At 39.7% G+C, this 19,442-nt stretch overlaps 4 protein-coding genes across 4 annotated transcripts; 2 read left to right on the forward strand and 2 right to left on the reverse strand.

Moving 5' to 3' along the window:
* Positions 1-595: 595 nt before the first annotated feature.
* Positions 596-7,742, forward strand: LOC141832314 (uncharacterized). Its single transcript, XM_074719807.1, has 9 exons — positions 596-1,599; positions 2,925-3,054; positions 3,137-3,624; positions 3,708-3,788; positions 3,903-4,004; positions 5,375-5,488; positions 5,601-5,684; positions 5,863-5,934; positions 7,097-7,742. Exons 1-9 carry the CDS (start codon positions 1,270-1,272, stop codon positions 7,355-7,357), a joined length of 1,662 nt encoding a protein of 553 aa, XP_074575908.1. The 5' UTR covers positions 596-1,269; the 3' UTR covers positions 7,358-7,742.
* A 1,877-nt stretch (positions 7,743-9,619) lies between these two features.
* LOC141832405 (uncharacterized) lies at positions 9,620-11,070 on the forward strand. Its single transcript, XM_074719911.1, has one exon. The coding sequence runs from the start codon at positions 9,698-9,700 to the stop codon at positions 10,856-10,858; it is 1,161 nt and encodes a 386-aa protein (XP_074576012.1). The 5' UTR covers positions 9,620-9,697; the 3' UTR covers positions 10,859-11,070.
* A 3,720-nt stretch (positions 11,071-14,790) lies between these two features.
* Positions 14,791-16,473, reverse strand: LOC141832593 (transcription factor PHYTOCHROME INTERACTING FACTOR-LIKE 13-like). Its single transcript, XM_074720074.1, has 7 exons — positions 16,376-16,473; positions 15,825-16,283; positions 15,606-15,693; positions 15,442-15,513; positions 15,304-15,369; positions 15,154-15,219; positions 14,791-15,078 (listed from the first exon to the last, which is right to left on the reverse strand). The coding sequence occupies exons 1-7, from the start codon at positions 16,471-16,473 to the stop codon at positions 14,791-14,793; spliced, it is 1,137 nt and encodes a 378-aa protein (XP_074576175.1).
* A 923-nt stretch (positions 16,474-17,396) lies between these two features.
* Positions 17,397-18,827, reverse strand: LOC141831388 (reticulon-like protein B8). The gene is made up of 5 exons (XM_074718745.1): positions 18,650-18,827; positions 18,370-18,550; positions 18,147-18,288; positions 17,749-17,818; positions 17,397-17,632 (listed from the first exon to the last, which is right to left on the reverse strand). The coding sequence occupies exons 1-5, from the start codon at positions 18,825-18,827 to the stop codon at positions 17,463-17,465; spliced, it is 741 nt and encodes a 246-aa protein (XP_074574846.1). The 3' UTR covers positions 17,397-17,462.
* Positions 18,828-19,442: the final 615 nt, after the last annotated feature.

Below are 19,442 nucleotides of genomic sequence, written 5' to 3' on the forward strand. Positions count from 1 at the left end.
TAGTTCAACTAGGACAATCTTCATATTCACATATATTTATCATTTGCATCCTAACCTTAATTATAAAAGTGATTAATGACTTATCTTTGACCTTAATTATCATCCTAACCTTAAACAAATGCATGCCTAAGCACATGGCTAATTGATAATTACATTAGGTTATAAGTAGGTTAGTGCCTTTTCCTTGATCTGGTCCGAGTTCTGACCTACCCGTGCTGGTGTTATAGCAGTTCACACCGTTACGTGATTGGTAAACCAGTGGGCCCGGTTAGTAACCATGCAGGTAGATCCGGTGGGTAATCTAAAATAGAGTAGTTGGTATGCTTCCCTACATAAGAATGTGAAACTTTCATCTTAACCACTCAGGTTTAAAATATTACATTTTATACTCAATATTTCAGTGAGACGTTGGAGTAAATTTAGATTTTGTAAACGTTAGAGATTCATATGATATAAATGAAAATTTCTGGGGTGAACTGAAGTTTTAATCATCTTCCTTCCTCTGCACTCCTCGCTCTCTCTCACACACGCTACCAGCTTTATAAACCCTCACCACGTTACCATCCTTGTCTCTCTCCAAGCTTCGATCTTTACCGTCGCGGTTCCTTTTTTTTTTGTTTCGTCCATTTGGCCATCTTTATCACCTTCGCCGTTGCTCTTCCTTCGCATCCCTACGCTTTATCACGAGCAGCGGCTGACGCCCAAGGAAAAGCAGCGGAACCGACAGGTAAAGCTAGGGCTGGGTTGATTCCCGTGTGTCATGCTGCGATTCTTCCTCTTTTTATAGCGTTCGGGAGGAAGGGCATCGGATTTGTCTGTCGGTGGCCACCCAAAGCCTCTTGGTCGAGTTGGTTTGTTCGGATTTTGTTTCTTCCCTGCGAGGAACCATCGCCGGGCGCGAGGAGGCTGCTAAGGTTTACGCGGGATCAGCTGGTGGAACTGGAAAGGAAAAAATAGGTTTTTGATTTGGTTGATGTTGGGAAAATCGATTTTTTTTTCCTCGCTTTGGCTGGTTCCTTGATGGCAGCGGATGTTGAGCAGATAGATTTAATGGAATCATTGAATATAAGATCTGGAGTAGATATGATGGTTGCGGAAGGAGAATGTTGCTCATCGGAAGGTCAAGATTGTCGGGGTCATTAGCAACTAAGTGATTCAGATTGCAGAAGCCGCGCTGAGTTTTTTTTTTTTTTTTTTTTTGTGGGTTTTGTTATGTGATGCAGCTTTTGGCCTTTTCCCCCGAAGGGATGTGATCTGTGTCTTGTTATTATGGTCTCAATGGGAGGTATAGGCTTGTTCAAGCAAGGGTGGAGATGGGTTCAATCTCAGAAGCAGTTCTTTGGAGATGTCCGAGTTGCTGTGAACTGTACAAGAGAAAAATTCGTTCTCCTGATCGATCGCCATTGGCCATTGTTTTACATCTGGTGCACGACTGCCGGAAGATTTCTTTTTAGATTGCTATTGCAATGGAGTAATTGTGTCGTTGGAGGTTTGAGGTCCCTGTTTACCTTGGGTTCGACGGCTCTTTTTGTCATCATGTGGAGTTGCTTCCTTTGCTCTACTTCCACGACTTCCCTCGTTTACGTGCTTCTAAGTCTGGTCTGTTCTCACAATCCGTATATATGTGCATATATTTTTGAGTTGCAAGACTTTTTTTTTTGTTTTTGCTGTCATCTTCCTTTTTCAGTTTATCTCTGAACTAAAATGGTCGTATAACATGATTTATTTCTTTCCATTTGATTAAAATAAGTTTGATTACTTCTATTTCTCATCACAACTATTACTATTTTAGTGCATAGCTAAACTTTTCTACTCTTTTTATCATGCCAGTAAAAGAGTGGTGAATTGTAGTTTTTGATACGAGCAACTTTGTAAGTCTGGATTTGTACTTTGACTGTCTTTATGGTGGCCTGCTCATGTATATGACAGAAGAATAGACATGCATATTTATATACACCAATCCTTGCTTGCTTGAGACTAAAATGTATACAAAATAATATGCTTCTCATGAAGCCAGTTATTGTGGGAAATATTTAATGAGCCATGCTTGGCTGAAGCTGCATTGAAATGGTTGGTTGTCCTAATGCCCAGCCCTCTTGCATGAATGTGATAAATGTAAGAACATGTAATTGCAAATTGGTTTATTACTTTATTATGAATTTTGATGCCACCAGTATCAATGTTGCCTTACAGAGCATATGCAAACTTTGTTTTGAATTTTTTTGATCCTGTTCTTCTTGTTTTAAGATAGACATGTTAATGAACAAAAAGATACTTTGCTCCATATAAAGCCATCATGGTGCTGTTACAGTCGTATGCAACTGTTGCTATATGGATTCAAGTGTCTGTCCTCTAAATCACTTAGGATTCATATCAATGAAAGACATATTATTCATGGATCAAAAATCTCGTACAACTTCTTGATTATAGTTTATAAATAAAATATTGAGTGACCAAGTGAAAGATGTGGATCTTTTAGATCTGAATCTCAGCAATATAGTATAACTTGAGAGGTTCTTGTTTTCTTTGTTTTTTTCCAATGGATGCATATAACATTGAAGGGATTGATATTTTTGACCATATAAATTGAGAAAACATCCAAAGAACTCAAACAAGCAGTAAGAGTAGACAAGTTGCTTTACAGATATAGATTCTACCTACTTTCTTAATTAGAGCGAGGAAGCTTTGACTGAGAGAACTTGAAGGGATTTAAATCTAGCGATGAAAATGTGGCTTGACAGTGTTTACTGGTAGGAAAAACTGAGAAAGATCATGTATTTGACTCTTGGAAGGTGCAACTTATTTATTGCGTGTTTATGGTGTTCATTCATAGTTATTTTCACTTGAATTACAATATCTTGTCTCTAATAAGAGGAAAGCAATTAATCTGAATGGTAAATTTAATTGTGTATTTGTTGTATCAGGGATCGACAGCTACAGTGATTCATCATTTGGGCTTCACACCTGGCCTTCTTATCGCTGGGTTTTATGGCATTGTACTTATTTGGTTATATGGATACTTTTGGATAACAGCATTTTTACTAATAGCTGGAGGTATAGAGACGCATTTTCCTATTTATAATTTTCAAGTAACTCTTCTAATACTTTCAAGCTTACTGAGTTTGTTTGTTTGCAGGTTATATGTTATCTCTTAACCATGCACGATTCTTGATTTTAATGGCAACTGCATATGCTGTTCATTTTATCAATGCCCATGTTGGTTTGCACGGAGTTTTCTTGATACTTAACCTATCTTTTATTTCTAATGGTATATTGACCAAGTTACTTCAAGGATATGTGAGTATCAATAGAGGCACACGTGTTCAAGAAGAAAAGGAACCTGAAAAGGTTTCAGAAGATGTTTCAGCTGACAAGGAATATGCTCCTCCAGCTAAAGAAGCTGAAGAAGTGCCATCTCTCAAATCATCTTGCACAATTCCTAAGGCATCATATCTTTCAGATGCTCATAAGCATGCTTCTTCTAGCAAGGATGTCGTGATTGAATCAGCTTCATTAGTTGAAATGAAAAGGATAATGGATAGTTCAAATCATTATGAAGTTATGGGCCTACTTAAGTATGTGAATGCTGATCCAAAGATATTAAAGAAAGAATACCATAAAAAGGTGTGTAATTTGACCAGCAAAATGTTTCTTTAAGTCATCTGATTCACAGTAACTGTAAATTAACTTGTGTTCATGGTTGCTAGGGCTTGCTTGTCCATCCTGACAAGAATCCAAACCATACATTAGCTTGTGAATCATTTAAAAAGCTTCAGTGTGCATATGAGGTAAGTAATATCTAATAATGTTTGTTTTGACTTTTGAGTTCACATGCCGAAGAGAAACAATCACTCCAAAATGCTCAAGTATTAGTTACGCAACTAATAAACATTATATTTCAGGTTCTTTCAGATTTCATAAAAAGGAAAAACTATGATGAACAATTGAGGAAGGAAGAATCAGGGCGAGTGCTTCAGAATTCTGGAACCTCTCATTCTCAGGAGGTATAGTTCAACATGATACATGAGGCATATGCACAATATTGTGATTATGTTTAAATAAAGATTCTATGTATGAATATGCTACTTATCCCCTCGCGTCTCATGACATATTTAGTACATGATATCCATTTTGTTTGTCAAGTTAGTTTCTCTTTGAGGTAGTCCACAATTTCTGCTGGTGCTATATTGTTTATCAAGTAAAATGCTTTAGTTATAGATTAGGGTGTGGTGGTAAAGGAGTTGAGATGTCAACTAGATGGAGCCTGCAATGGGCCAGTTGGCTGGAGAAGCTACCAAATTTTTTTGGGGTCTGATAAAAAACCAATCTCCTAAGGACTTTCTTCTGAGGAAGTGCCAGCGCACCTGAAGGGCAAACATCCTATTGCCTTCCATGCCATATTCCTTCAAGACAAGAAGGCATCTTGAAAACTTAGCAGCTTTGGTCAATAAACACAGTTCATTAGCTTGTAGCAAAATGAGAAGGTACATTTGTTAGAGAATAACTAAGCTTGGCTTCCCTGATGCTGGACACCCACATCTTGTGTCCCAGTCTCACAGGGATATTGTCATCATTGATGATTTCCTGGTGTCACAGTAGTGATGGCTAACTGTAAAGAAGTCAATCTCATGGCATAGAGAATGCTTCTTGGCATCAAGTAATCCTTAAAGCTAAGGCATTTCCTTAATTCTCTAGTTTCTAGTTCCCTCTTTACTTTCTGCCTTAGGATTGTAGGGTAACCTCTACTCCTTTTTTCCCCTTTCACTGTGATAGAAGTGAGGACTGCAAGTCCACCTAGAGATAGAGAAAATGACTAGGTAAATAGCTCTGGTCAAATGATTACAAATGCATTAAATAATGGAACAATTGGTACACTGGGTGAGCACTTGAAATTTGTTAACCCGCATAATGATTCTTGGTTGGCTGGTATGCAGCTCACCTACAAGGTGGTCTGGGTACCTTAAACCATGCATCGAATTGGCCATGATGATGCTAAGTTGTCTGGTGTAGAAAAAACAATAGTTTCTTGCTATGATGCATCTTCAATGATGTTTCTTCAAACTGAATATGGGAAGAACATTTTGTTGAGTGAATATAGTTTGATAATTCAGATATTTTGTGCCCATCAGGATTCTCTTAAAATTTTCATATAGCTTTACGGAGCATCCACTTGACTGAAAAGTGTAATCTATAGTACTGATTCTTAAAGTTTGTGTGCACATGAAGATTGAACTTTATGGATGTTTTGATCTACTGTATAATGCCTATCTCATCCTTACTATTGATTAGTTTTCCATGTGCTTTCAGATTGTCTCCTACTTTTCGTTTTAGATTCAAAGATCTAAACTAAGATCCTGATTGCTTTCCATCACAGGATGGAGTTGAATACCGCACTGAAGAATCTAGGCGTATTGAGTGCACCAAGTGTGGGCATTCTCACATATGGATATGCACTAATAGAAGTAAAAGTAGGGCAAGGTGGTGTCAGGTGGGAGGCTAACTTATAATTATCGCATTGCTGTTGTTCTTGCCAATGTCTCAGTTGTGTCATGTGAGCTTTGTGATCTATGTGTCCTGTTTATGAAATATTCTTGTATCAGGGTTGTTCCCAGTATCATCAGGCCAAAGATGGTGATGGGTGGGTAGAAAGTGGTTACTCTTCTGCGATCTTAACACCTAACAAGGTATTCTTCATGATCAATAGCATCTATTGTCTTAGATTTTCCATATTTGTCTCTCTTTCTCAATCTCAATTTTCTTCTTGTTCCTGAGTCTTAGTGCTATCATTTTTTCCCATCTGATGTCTAAAAGATAGTGGATCCATTGTTAAGCGAAAATTTCTCATTCTATCTTGCTCTTTAGGGGGAAATACCACGAGCTTTTGTATGCGCAGAAAGCAAAATCTTTGATGTTTCTGAATGGGCAAGTTGTCAGGTCAGTGTACAGGCATCCCTTCTTTGATACATCTTATGAAGTTTAAAGATCTTATGTACATTCTTTATGATGAGATTCAATACATATCCTGCTAATACCAGTTTTTCGAATCAGTAATTTTCTTACTAGTTTTTATGCCTATGCAACATGAACTTGGCTATGCTTAGTTTTATCGACTACACAACATCCTTGTATCATCATTGCAATTCTCAGTAGTATGCTGGTTTGGTTATCGCAAATTGATTGATCATATTAATTTTATTTGTTAAACTAATAAAATTCATGATAAATACATGCTCTTTTTTTCCATGAATATTTTAGTTAAATTTATAGGCATGTGAAACAAAACAAACTTATGTTGATTGTGATAGAAAACTATTTATACTCGAAATGCGATCGATCTCTTTTTGGCAATTATCACGCACAACCTCACAACCTGGTTATGCAACATTGAAACTCGACGACCCCTAGCTTCCTTCAAGGCTGTTTATTGATTTCTATTGAATTGGGCGAAGCTAATTCTACTCCAAAATGACTAGTCACTTGAGAGGAGGATACCCTTCTAATATGTATAGGCATAATAGAGGATTGTTACACTTCTCCATGTGGAACTCATTGGCGCTTGCATTGTAGCTTCAATATGCTTGCTCACTCCTATCATGACTCGGAGATATGGTCGTAGCTCCGATATTCATATTGAATTGACGTGGAACTCGTTCCATCTCAAAATAATTAGTCATTTTGTGGAAAGAACACTCTTTTAATATATGAACATACTAGAGCATCTTACTTGCTCATGTTTGGCTAATGACCATGGAGCCTCCTAAGTTTAATACACCCTCTTACACCGTACGAGTATAGCTTCGACGTAGAGTTCATCCATTCCAAAACGACTAGTCACTCGAGAGGAGAGGAATCCCTTCTAGTATAAAGATGTAATTACAATGTTTGTCCAAGTCTTTCTTCAAGGATTCCTGATGTTATCCATCAGTATCAGATCACTAGATCAGCGACGATATGAATTAACTGCTCACTACCTGTTGTGTATCATGAGTTTGACTTCTTGTGGTAAGGAAACTTAAACATGAATCGTAAGTGAATTCCAAAGTGCTGTTTATAGTAAGTTTTTGTGTTCTTACTTTTGTAAATGTGTTGCATGAAGGGAATGGAATGCAAGGCAAACACTCATGGACCAACCTTTCATGTGAACATGGTTGGCTTGGATAGGACCGGGCTGCGATCCAACCCGTCCAGATATCCATGGGGACTGGACGCGGAGATGATTAGCGAGGACGATGAGTTCGACTTATGGCTTCAGCAGGCATTGGCATCTGGTATATTCTCTGAGAGTCCAAAGCGTCGAAAAAGCTGGCCATTCAAGATTAACCAGAAAGGCATCAGAGCATGGCGAAAATCGCCATAAACACATGCCTGGAAATAGAGCAAGAAAAAACTGATGGTATTCAACAGCTTACTGGCATCTGAACTCGGAGCAGCAATCCATGGCTGATCGGTCCACTCTTTTCGTTGAATTCGCAAATAGTTGATGTGCCTCTCGCAATCATGTGCTTCACTACCATGTTAAACGGGTATCGAATATCCGAATATCGTCATGGTGGAGTGCTGTGCAAGATTTATAAGAACTGATATTGCTAATCTGTAAATAGTTCTTAGGTTAGCATTTTTTGTATCCTTAAGTCACTGTTCATCTCTAACACTTAAAGCCGATCGACTTGATCGAAAGCTACACGAACTTTGTAAAAAAAAACTAGTAAAATTGATGCCTTGAGCAGTTTAGTTGTGCAATATTTGCATCTTAGCAACTACAATTCTGTTGAATGAGGCCGGGCTTTATGCTCTTTCGATGTAAAGGTTTAGAATATCATTTTGAGTTATTCTTGTTAAATAGGGTAAAAAACAAAATGACATCTGTTTTTATTAGAATAGTCTTTTTAATATTTTTTTATTAAAAGAGAGTCTCACTTTTTTTTTGAGTATTTTATTTTTAAAAATTATTTTTATTTTTTTATGTTATTGTAACATATTATAATTGATATATAGTTATGCTCCTATAACTATTACATAATTATAATTATTATAAAATTATAATTATATAATTATAAAAGTTATGAGTTCGTAATTGTCATAATTATATAATTGTTATAACATAATAAGATTACTATTAATTAAAATAAATTATTTATTTTGAATAATTATTATAGGATAATGTTGATTATAGATGAAGTACTTATGTTATGATATGTGTATAACTACTCTAATATAATTTATTAATACTAATTATAATTAAAATATTATATTAATTTATTGATGTGATATGATATTATATTATTTAAGAATCAATTTTAATCTAAATTAAATAAAATTATTATTTATAAATTAATATTATCAATAATAATTCTCAATCAAATGTTCTCTTAAAAAATAATTAACAGAAAACGATCTACCTGGTGCTTATCTACGTGTTCATATAATTAGATATTTCCTGTGATCTACGCCGTCTTAACCGGCGGCGCCTGTTCCCGGAGCGTACGTCTGTGTCGGCGACTGGTCAATGGACGCGACCGTTGGCACGTGTCGGCTCGAGGGGTGGCTATTGGCAGATGCCGGAGAATTGTCGGTCTCTCCTGCCACCCGCCGCCTGCGATATTGTCCGTTGGATTCCATCGAAGTGCAGAAATACCGCAAATTTGTGGCGGCGCTGGACCCGAGGTGGACGCGTGGTCAACGCCGTGCCTGCCAACGTACCGATAAGGAGGCAATGCGATACAATAATTGAATTATATATATATATATATATATAAAAATTGATATCCTGATATCCGGATTCGTGCGCGCCCGTGAACAATATTGCCGACCCATCGTCATTGCCGCTGGCCTCACCATACCGTCGGCTACCGCCGGCCTTTGGCTCGGACGCGATTGACGCACCACTCGTTGACGCTTCGTCCGACGACAAATTTTCGATCGGATAGTGGATCGGAATCCGACGTAATTTGATCGGAAACAGTCAAATCACGTGACCTCCCACTGTTGCGGCCACTGCTGACCACGATGCGGTCGGAATTTGGCTCGATCACGGTCGACAGAGGCCATGCCACGGCGATGACACGATCGGGTCGGATTCCGACCGAATCACGATCGGAGATCGACTGAGGAAGGATCGACATGCTACGCCGACCCCTCCTCAGTCGGAATTCCAATCGCGATTCGGTCGGAATCTGACCGAATTGCGGTTAGCAGTGGCGTGATGGGTGATTTGGCTGTTTTCGACCAAATTACGTCGGATTTCGGCCACCATCCGATCGGAATCCGACGTCGGACGAAGCGTTGGCGAGTGGCGAGTGGCGCGTCGATCGTGCCCAAGCCAGCGGTCGGTGGTAGTCGGACGGTGCGATGCAAGGCCGGTGACAGTGGCGAGTGGATTGGTGTCATTCATGGGCGACGCACGAATCCGTCGCTCAGGATATCAGTGCTCTTTCTCTCTCTTACTCTTTATTTCTCTCTCTTACTCTTTTCTTTCTCTCTCTCTATGTATATATATATTTTAAATTGTGAGGGTAAATATAAGTCGCAGATAAATTTGTTGGGGCAAAGTAAAAAATATGTATTAATTCTATATTTAGTTATATACGGATAGGACCACACGATCGAGGCTTTCGTCTTCGTCTGCCGCCGCACCACACATCGCTTTGATTTCTTCGCAACGCCGCCGGAAACCCTCGCCGCCGTTGGATGCCCTACAATGGCCTCCACCTGCTTCAAGATCGCCGCTCCTGCGACGAACTCCGCCTTCCTGGAATTCACCCCTCCTCGCTCCGCCTTTGGGTGGCTGAGTCCCAGGCTCTCCTTCAGCCGCAAAGACGCTGATCCATCTATCTCCGCCGATAATGTGGCGGTAAGCTCGGACTTAGCGCTTGATTTCGAGTTCCGTCTACAGGATCCCGTCACGATGCTTCCCGCTGACGAGCTCTTCTCCGATGGGAAGTTAGTTCCTCTTCAGATCTCGGCGGCGCGGCCCCATGTCGAGTCGTTTGAAGCGATCCGATCTCCGGATGCGGAGCGGCCTCGTCGGGTGACGGATGTCCTCGGACCCGAGCTCTGTGCGCAGTCGCCTAAGGCGCCGAGGTGTTCCAGCCGGTGGAGGGAGCTATTTGGCCTCAAGAAGACGAATAGCTCTATGCCGGACATTGAAAAGGCGGTGCAGGCGGGACCTTCTAGGAGTCTTAGCACCAGATCACTCCTCCGTCGCCATCGGAAGCCTTCTGCGGTCGAATCCTTCATCTCCACACCGCTTCTCCGCGATTCGGGCGCAGAAACGGTCCCAATCTCCGGCCGCTGCTCACTCTCCTCGTCGTCCTCCTCCTCGGGAGCCGACCACGACGAATTCCCTCGGCTGTCCCTCGATTTTGAAAAGCCAGTTCGCGGCCAGATCTCGCTAGCCAGGACCACGCCCCGAGTGCGAGTCTCCCGGACAAGGAGCACCAGCGTAGAAAAACACCATGCGGAAAGAACTCGCCGAAGTCCGATAAGGCGTCGGGCCGAGGAGGCACATCCGTCAATCGGAGTTTCGGTGGATAGCCCGCGGATGAATGCGTCTGGGAAGGTAATCTTCCAGGGGCTGGAAAGAAGCTCGAGCAGCCCAAGCAACTTTCCCGCAGCCGGCGTCAGTGGTCATCACTTCCGGGCAAAGCCCTTCAGGGCGATGGAGAGGTCGTACTCGGTCAATGTCCAAGTCTCGCCTGTGCTCAACGTTATCCCGGTGGGCTCTCTCCGAGTCTGCTCGTCCAGGTCGGGTTCCTTCTTCGGCTTCGGGAAGCTCTTCACCCCCCACAGGAAAGCGAAGGACGTCTCAGCCGCAAGGTGGAATCCTCACAGCAGAAGCCATGCCATCGACAAAATCTGAACTGAATCGAACTCAAGATAACAAAAAAGCGCCGTTTTTTAGCTAAAGAGTCGATTCTGCCTCGGTTGTTCAAATCTAGCCAGGTATAACTTAAGATCTGCTGTTAATCCTTCAACGTAATCGTTCAAGTTTTGATCTTCGATCTAGTTCCGGTATGTTCTCCTCTTTGCGCAACTCTTTCAACAATATTTTTTGCAAAGGCATGCTTGCTGCTACTGTTTCCATGTGACGATGTTCATTGTCCAGATTGCTGTGCGTGCACACTATCTTCCATGGTATATCTTTGACCACGTTGATTCCTAACTTCAAGATATTACCTTTTTTTTGTTGGAATAAATAGATGAGGTGCACGGATAGGCAAGGAATTTGGAGCCAAAGTTGGATTCATAGTGTAGCAGGTCTTGTTCTCGGTAGTTGGAGCACCTGTAAGCAGGCTTTTCAGTGACAAACCTACCCTTGTTAGTTGTTTGCTCTTCATTTGGCCTCTTCCCCAGGAGAAATAGACAATAGTAACAAGGAGGCAGAGTGATGCTAACATGAGCTAAGTAGTGTTATAACGCCTTGTTATTTGAACTCGAACTGTCCTGTGGAATCTTGAGAACCGAGCTGTTGGAAACTTTCACTTCCTAATCCCTATGATAGTTCTTACTCCATGTACATCTTTTATGTGCTTTTATACCAAATGCTAGGCACTTAATTCTCGTATTGTATTCTTATGCGTTGAGGGGTCAAGACATCTTGAGGGATATTTTTTGGTTTAAGGTCTGAGCCACAACTTTTCTAATACTTCTTCGTGTTGAAGATGGGTGTAGTTTATTCAATTTTGAATTTCTAAGTCTTTTAGTATAGAGAAACACTCTAGTCTATCAATATTGACAGTATTTGGAGTTACTCTCGAACATCTGGCCCCGTCAATCTTCTTTCTCGAGCACTCTTGATCAGGACCAGTCAGTGTGCTCCCGAGCACTTAGTTTCGTCCCGCGGCATCCCATTCAAATTCGGACCACTTCCCGAGCACTTGATTTCACTCTCAAACCAATCGGTGCCTACTTCCGAGCACTCAGTCTTCGTCCTACGACATCCCATTCGGACTCAAATCATTTCTTGAGCACTCACCTTCACTCCCGTATTAGTCGGTGTCTACTTCCAAGCACTCATTGTCCTGCGGTATCCCACTTGAATTTGGGTCACTTCCTGAACACTCGGTTTCACTCTTGAACTAGTTCGTGTTTGCTCTCGAGCACTAGGCCTTTGTCCTATGACATCCCACTTGGACTTGAGTCACTTCCTAAGCACTCGCCTTCACTCCTATACCAACCAATGTTTGATCCCGAGCACTCGAGTCTTTTCGTCCTACGACTTTCCACTTAGATTTGGGTCACTTTTTGAGCACTCAACTTCACTCCCGGATCAATCAATCTATGCTCCCGAGCATTCAACCTTCGTCCAACAACGTCTCATTCGGACTTGGAAAGCTCAGTTGGCTATCAGACAATTGACTACTCGGCCTCAACCTCCAACAACTCGCACACACTTGGCCAACGGCTCAACAGTCTTCGACAACTCGCGCAGAAGGTGACATCTAGCCAACGACAGCTTGGTGCAACCTGTAGGTGCGTCTCACTTGTGTGGCAGTCCACGTGGAGATTTCATTTTGTCGACTATATAAGGACCGATGGAAGTAAGTGAAGAGATGATAAAATTTTTCTCTTGCACACGGAGACAACTCTTCTCCACTAATAATCTCTCTAATCTCTCTCTTGAGCATTTTTTTCTCTCTCATATTTCTGTGAGCTTCGTCTTTCAACCTAGCATTGACTTGATCGTCAACGGAGCCACATCGGCAATGCCGAGCCCTCCACTCACACGCTTTGATTTGTAAGTCACTGGGAGCAGATCACGCAGGAGAACGATTGAAGTCTCCACCCGAAGGCGACCAGAGGAATCTGAGTGGGCGACAAGTACATCATCATGTATGATGAACCTCCTGTGCTTCTTCATGCTTCTCCATGTGGGATTGATTGTCATGGAGCTCCATAGTTTCAGAATATAGCTTCATGTTCATTTTGTCTCAAAGTTTAGTTTGGTTCGTCTAGTTATTATGATGCCATGTTGATGCTAAGTGAACCTCATTTCATGCCAAGATAATTAGTCATTTTGGGAAGGGTCACTAGAGAGATATCATGGATTACCATTCTTGTTTATTCGGCTCCAGTCATCGCCCCCTAGTTTAGATGATAAGTGTGTGTCTACTTCAGTGGAAAAGAGGGACAATAAAGCACCATTGGTGGGGAAGACAGGAAAACATAGATAGAGAAGCATCTACTTTGAAGAGATTACAAAGAATGGAAAATGAGAGAATGACAGAACTAACCTAACCCTTTTTTTTTTGTCATTCTCAAGATATGCAAAACTAAATTACTTTTCTGCCAAATAGTAATGTAAAAAGCTTTACAAACAAGGATCTACTAGAACATTAACCATTGGCAGCATGAGATTCATGTGGCCAACATATATAGATTTAAGTTTCATGGCTTTAGATTTGGTTGATCATATCAATCTATGCATTTGGATCTTTTAGTTCTTGTTCAACTATTATTTATTTATGCAATCTCATTTCCTCAGACGAGAATCTATCCTTTTATCAATTAATTACATCTACAAATAAAACATGCAAACAAAGATGGATGCATTCTTTATTTCAATAACTGTTTTATTTTTAAGTAAACACACATTTTTTGAAGATGAACTTTCAAATTATCTACTATTTATAATAGCATAGAAATCATAAAATAAAAGAGAAAAGTTAGATACCCAACAAAGAATAGAAAATCTTATCCATCAGAACTTGTTTTGGCTCCTATTTCTTTTTTGCCACTTTCCATTCTTCTTCTTCAAAAAAAAAAAAATCTGGCTGGAACTTTGAGACATTATTGTTGTATCAATCATTTAGATTCAACTTATTGGAAATTGTTAGGTATCTGCAGTGACCATGTTCTTTACAGGCCCTAACTCTTTGATCAGTCCCTTTCCAGCTTCCAATATGAACAAAAGAAGACAAGAATGGCAATCATAGATTGTTGTTTAGTTGCCAGGATTTTGTTGAAGTACAGATATGGGTGAGATAAGATTCTCTGTAGGGTCCTTTTAAGCTGTCTCTTGTAGTTAGCCCCCAAACTAGATGCAATTTTATCGGTTCGGTAGGTTCGAATGATGCACCGGAGGTTCAACTTGTTTGTTTGATGGAATCAAGTTTGTAGTTGGTTCAATAGGTAGAACACTAAATAAGCTTGATATGTAAAGGAAAAAAGAAAAGGATTAGGTAAGCTTGGCATGATTTCATAGTTTTTTAAAAAATATTTTTTTCTATAATAAATGTTATATATGGCCTTCTCTTCAAAGAGAAGTGATATGAGAAAGCTAGGATTTCACAGATGGTATAGAACATGGATCAATTTGAAGCTTAACAAAATGATATCCAATTTCTTCATTTTGTTAACATATACATAATAAATGATTAGTATTTATTGAACAGCAGCGACAGAATAAATATTTAAGTTTTTCTTTCTGATTCAGATTCTGTGGAAGAATGACTAAATTTGAAGCCATCGATCTTGAACAGTACATCAATCTCTCTAAATACATTCTTGCAGATCGATCTGATACATCAAAGAATAAAACTATCAGTAAAAAATCATAGAAGTTCTTAACTTTCAAGACAATCAAACTGAAAACAGTTAGAAACTTGAGGTTTTGATACATTACCAGGTACACTGTGATCAGAATTCTTCTGGCAATGATGTTTTTCAGCACGAGGTCGATCGATCAATGCGACTACTCGGTGCTGTTGTTTGCGGATTCTCCTGCCCCACCTTCGATCCGAAGGCATACAGATTCATCTCCTGCATTAGATTATGTATGTTTCAGTTCTCTCAGCAAAGAAGCCGACGAGGTGGTGAAGAGATACAAGCCTGCGAATGCAATAGAAAGCCATCGAATGAGGCCTGCGATCCCTGCAAATGAGCACTTTGTGTTGCGTTTTCGAGATTTACTGCATGAAAAGATGCAGTAGGACATAAAAATGCCTGGTTTAGAGATTGATGAACTCCATGATGCATTGAAGGAACTGAAGCACGAGCCATTCCCATCCCCATGCCGGAAATATATCGTTGCTGGCCTGGAAACATCATCTGTGCCATGCCACTTCCCATCCACATCATCTGCAATATTTTGATCAAAGAATTATTATGTAAGTAGTCAAATATTTGGATGAATGCTGATATTTATTTCTAGACCTGCACTTGCAGTTGGAGTGACTTCAAGTATTCAATTGCCTCTTCAAGCATTGATGCTTTGTCTGTCTGAGAAGATAGGAGACTTGGTAAGATTTGATAAAATGAAACAATTAGATCTGTATGAAGAACAATAAATGAATGTTTAATTACTTTATTGCAATGAGGTAGTAGTTCTTGGAGTGCCTTCATCCTTTCGTTTATCCTCTCTCTTCTTCTCTGTGTTAGATAGAGATGTAATGTTGAGGATGGTACAAGCAGAAGCACAAATGAACACATTGAAATGCTTACCCTCTCAGATAGATTGTGGACTTCAGCTGCGCGGTTTCTGCTTTGTTTCTTTGCAAGTGACTCCTCTGTCATCTGCAGACATAAAGATCGAAAAAAGATAAGAAAAATGATAAGTTGTTTGTCACAAGGTAAATGAAGGAAAGAACAAAGCAACTTAGGTTCACCTCACTTTGATCTTTTGAATAATTGGTATCCCTTTGCTTCCTCTTTAGGCATGGATGACTTTCACCCTGGATTCCTATGCTTCTAGTACTAAAAATCGAAGTCGGCAATGTTGAGAGAATAGCAGTTTCCCTTGCTTGTTTTTGCTTACATTGAAATTTGCTTCCATGAATGCTTGATCCAATTTTCATCATTGAGGTCGAAGACTCATCTCGCTTGACCTTAGTTGAGCCACTAGATCATCTGATTTGCCTCTCGATGACTTCGAAAAATGAAAGAAGTTTAGAGCATTACCATTTCCTACGCAGGAAACTGGTTGTTTCAAATCTTGTTGCAGTATAGGAGGCAGCATTGTGCTATCTTCCTTGTAGGAGGTGGACTCAATGGTAGGACCGAATTTCACACATCTTGCACTTCCAACAATGGCATTGTTATTCAACTTGTCTAAGCTTATCGAGTTGCTACCTGCCATTTCAGAAAAGAACTCCGAACCCATCGAATGATCAAGAGAGTTTTGAATCCATGATGCAGTTTCTTCATCCTGAATCAAGCTGGTGGATTGCTCATGTCGTTGTATCAGTTTAAACTCACTACCTCTACCAGCACCTTTCTGATCAGTTTGGCTATGCACAACCATATGCCCATCTCGCCATAGCAACTCTGAGATCTCGCTGTCTCGCCTATAGGAATAGATAGATAGATTTGTTCTTAAATTCTGATCAAAGTTGTACTTACAAACTACAGAAAGGGAAGAGAGAAAGTAGGTACTAACCCCATTGGGTTCTTTTGACTTGTCATTGGAAGAATATGAACATCCTCACCATTTGAGAAGCCATCTTCTAAATTCCAATCAGGAACAAACTGGCTCATTGCTTCAGTTACTGAAACATTTTGACAAGCAAAAGGAGCACATAAGAAGATCTTTTTAACTAAAAAGACAGGAAAAAAGTTGAAAATATCTGAAAGAAGAAAAAAAACACACCTTTCCTCTTCCACTAGGAACTGGTGGAATGACAAAAGCTTAACACACAGCACTGTCTGCATTTTAAAGATGTCAATATCATGGAAGAACAGTGTCATGGAGATGAGCAATGTGGCCATGCCACACTTATTGTGCAGAAACTTTGTCATGTGCTCTTATGCAGGGCATGTGTGGGTGGGTCTTACCCTTTGAAAGAAGGGCCTAAAAAGATAAGATCTGGAAGGACTCACAAAATTTAATAGAATGTCTCAGTTTAAGAGCTTGATGTTTAAAATATATATCAGACTGTAATAAGTGGCACCACATTCATTTTTGAGTGAAAGTGGAGATGATAAAGGACCAAATTTTAAAGGGTTTGTCTTGTGGTAGAGCTTCATGTTGGAATATAATTCACTTAATCAATGGATCGAGATAATGAATCGTTGAGACTGCTCCTTTTACATTGTCAATGTGTTTGTGCAAGACTGTTTTATCTACCTTCTTCGTATGTATGTGTACCGGATTCATACATGCCAAATACGGTTGAGTGATAAAACATTGTTGTTGACATAGTTTAGCATGGAGTTTGAGGGATAAGATTCATGAAGTCGATCTTAAATACTCGAGTCATTAGACAAACTAATGATCGATATTGAAATGGGTAGTAGGTAAATTGGAATGAACTTGTTGAATCAAACTGAGGATCCAAAAAATGAGCAATAGCCAAATCAATTACAAGACAAATTGAAGTAGAATCTATTGATGAAGCCATACTGATCCTATCTAAATGGCTTCATCAACAAAACATTTAGACAGTCATAGGACTTTCAATTTTTTTCGACAAGACTACATCATATACTGACTACCCAACTGACAAGAGAGTGAAGCAAAGAAGAATCTACTCATTCTTCTTAGGTTTGACATTTCCCCTGGAAAGTTTGCTCAGCGCATTCATATTCAGTTTGCTGTAGTGGTTCTGGACTTGTCCAAAGAGGTTATACAAGAAGCCGTCGATTTCATCTTCATACTTCTCATATACAACTGGTAGTGTGTGTGCACAAACAAATCCTGCATACATCAGATTTGACAAAAATCCAATAAAGAGTTGTATAATTTCTTAATTCTTGATAAACTCGAGCCAAAGTATTATATGAAATAGAAACAAAAGAATTTTCATCTCTCACCAACATAAATAACAGTTAGGAAATTGCACCAGGTCCCTATGATTGCAGCAGCCCACAAACTTGCAGCAACCTGAAATGGAATCCATTTGTTTCAGTTCATTCTTCAGTTTGCATCTTGAATTGAAGAATAGCAGGAGTTTTCCTATTTTAATGCACACATGTAATGATCTTTCTTGCAGAATAAGACTGTGGTCGACAATGTTCAGTAATACTACAATAGTGTATCAGTAACCATTAGCATCTGAAACAAATTTCATGACATACAATGAAGTCTTAGGATGCGTGTGGACGATACAAACTTGTCTGATCAGGGTTGAAATACTTATTTGGAAGGGATCAGATTTGCTAAATTTTTTTGTATGATTTTGGTTGACTATGCTTATTCAGAAAAAACATACCACAAGGAACTGTCTCAAGTTCCTTTCACTAGCAACATCTTGAACATAGCCCAGGAATTGATTGATTTGGGCACCAAGTGAAATAGCAATGTCAACGAATATGTCTTCAGGAATAACAACTCTTGGCACATGAATTGTAGATCTGCAAGAATAGAAATGTCGGCTATTGATAAACTCGAACAAACATGTTTTGATCAGCTATGCAATGAACAAGATTTAGTACCTGCTAAATACAACAGAAACATTAGACCAAGCAAACTGGCCAAGCATTCCAACAAATAGCACGAATGCTAACAATGTCAAGAAATGGTAGTTCAGCCATTCAAAGAGAACCCAGATGACCGTGGCACAGGCCAAGATGCTCGATGAGATCTTCGTGTTTCTCCATAGCAGCACGTCAGCAGCTACAAGGTCAAAAGCTCATGCTTAAGTCATTTTTGTCTCACAAAAGTATGTGTTTCCCTGAAAATTAACAAAGAGATTATGGATGCTATGTGGCATACATTGTCCACCACCAAAGATCTTATGGATAGTATTCTGACGACCAAATAGCCTTTTTGCTAGAACAGAAGTCTGGTTTTGTTCTTCGGGATATGACTTTTGATGTTGGATTACATTGGAGACTGTTTCCACAATGTTGCTGATAAGGTTTTCAGCTGCATTCTCCATGTTTTCAGACATTTTGTGTTCTGTTTCAACAATATATTTTGTTCCAACAAAGCTGTTCATAAGGTTATGAATAGGTTGTTTTAGGCAACTAGATAGATCAACCGAGAAACCTTTCGAAGCAAGTGTTAGCATGATAAAATCTAAAAGAGATTAATGCTTTGGAGCTCTAGGTGTAACTTTACTACTAACATTTTGTTAACATGCAGTAATCGCCTAAGAACAATCAACAGGTATAATATCACAGTTTCAACCAAGAAAACAAAAGAATCAAAAAAGGGGAATATCTGAACATATATACAAATATTTTCAACTCTTCCAAGCAGGTCCATGCAATTTTTACCATCAAAAGAACACATCAACAGTTCCACAATTCTTAATCAAGAAGTTCCAAGCAAAGAAAACACAGGTGACCTGAAACACTACCTGAATCCAGCACAGATGAGCAAAACAATAAGAATAACATTCACAACAGTAGAAGTGAGAGATGAAAAAGGCCCAGAAAATAAGAGCAAATAGTAGACTCACCACCACCACCAGGAGAAGAAGAAGAGATATTCTAAAGGTGATGTTGAAGGGCAAGTTGGAAGAAGGCCAGAAGGGTATCAGCTGCTTACAGCTTAACTCAAG

The sequence above is a fragment of the Curcuma longa genome, chromosome 7 (assembly GCF_044706935.1).
Source record: "Curcuma longa cultivar G26 ecotype Majalengka, Jawa Barat chromosome 7, ITB_CL_G26_1.1, whole genome shotgun sequence".
In the NCBI taxonomy this organism is placed as follows: Eukaryota; Viridiplantae; Streptophyta; class Magnoliopsida; order Zingiberales; family Zingiberaceae; genus Curcuma; species Curcuma longa.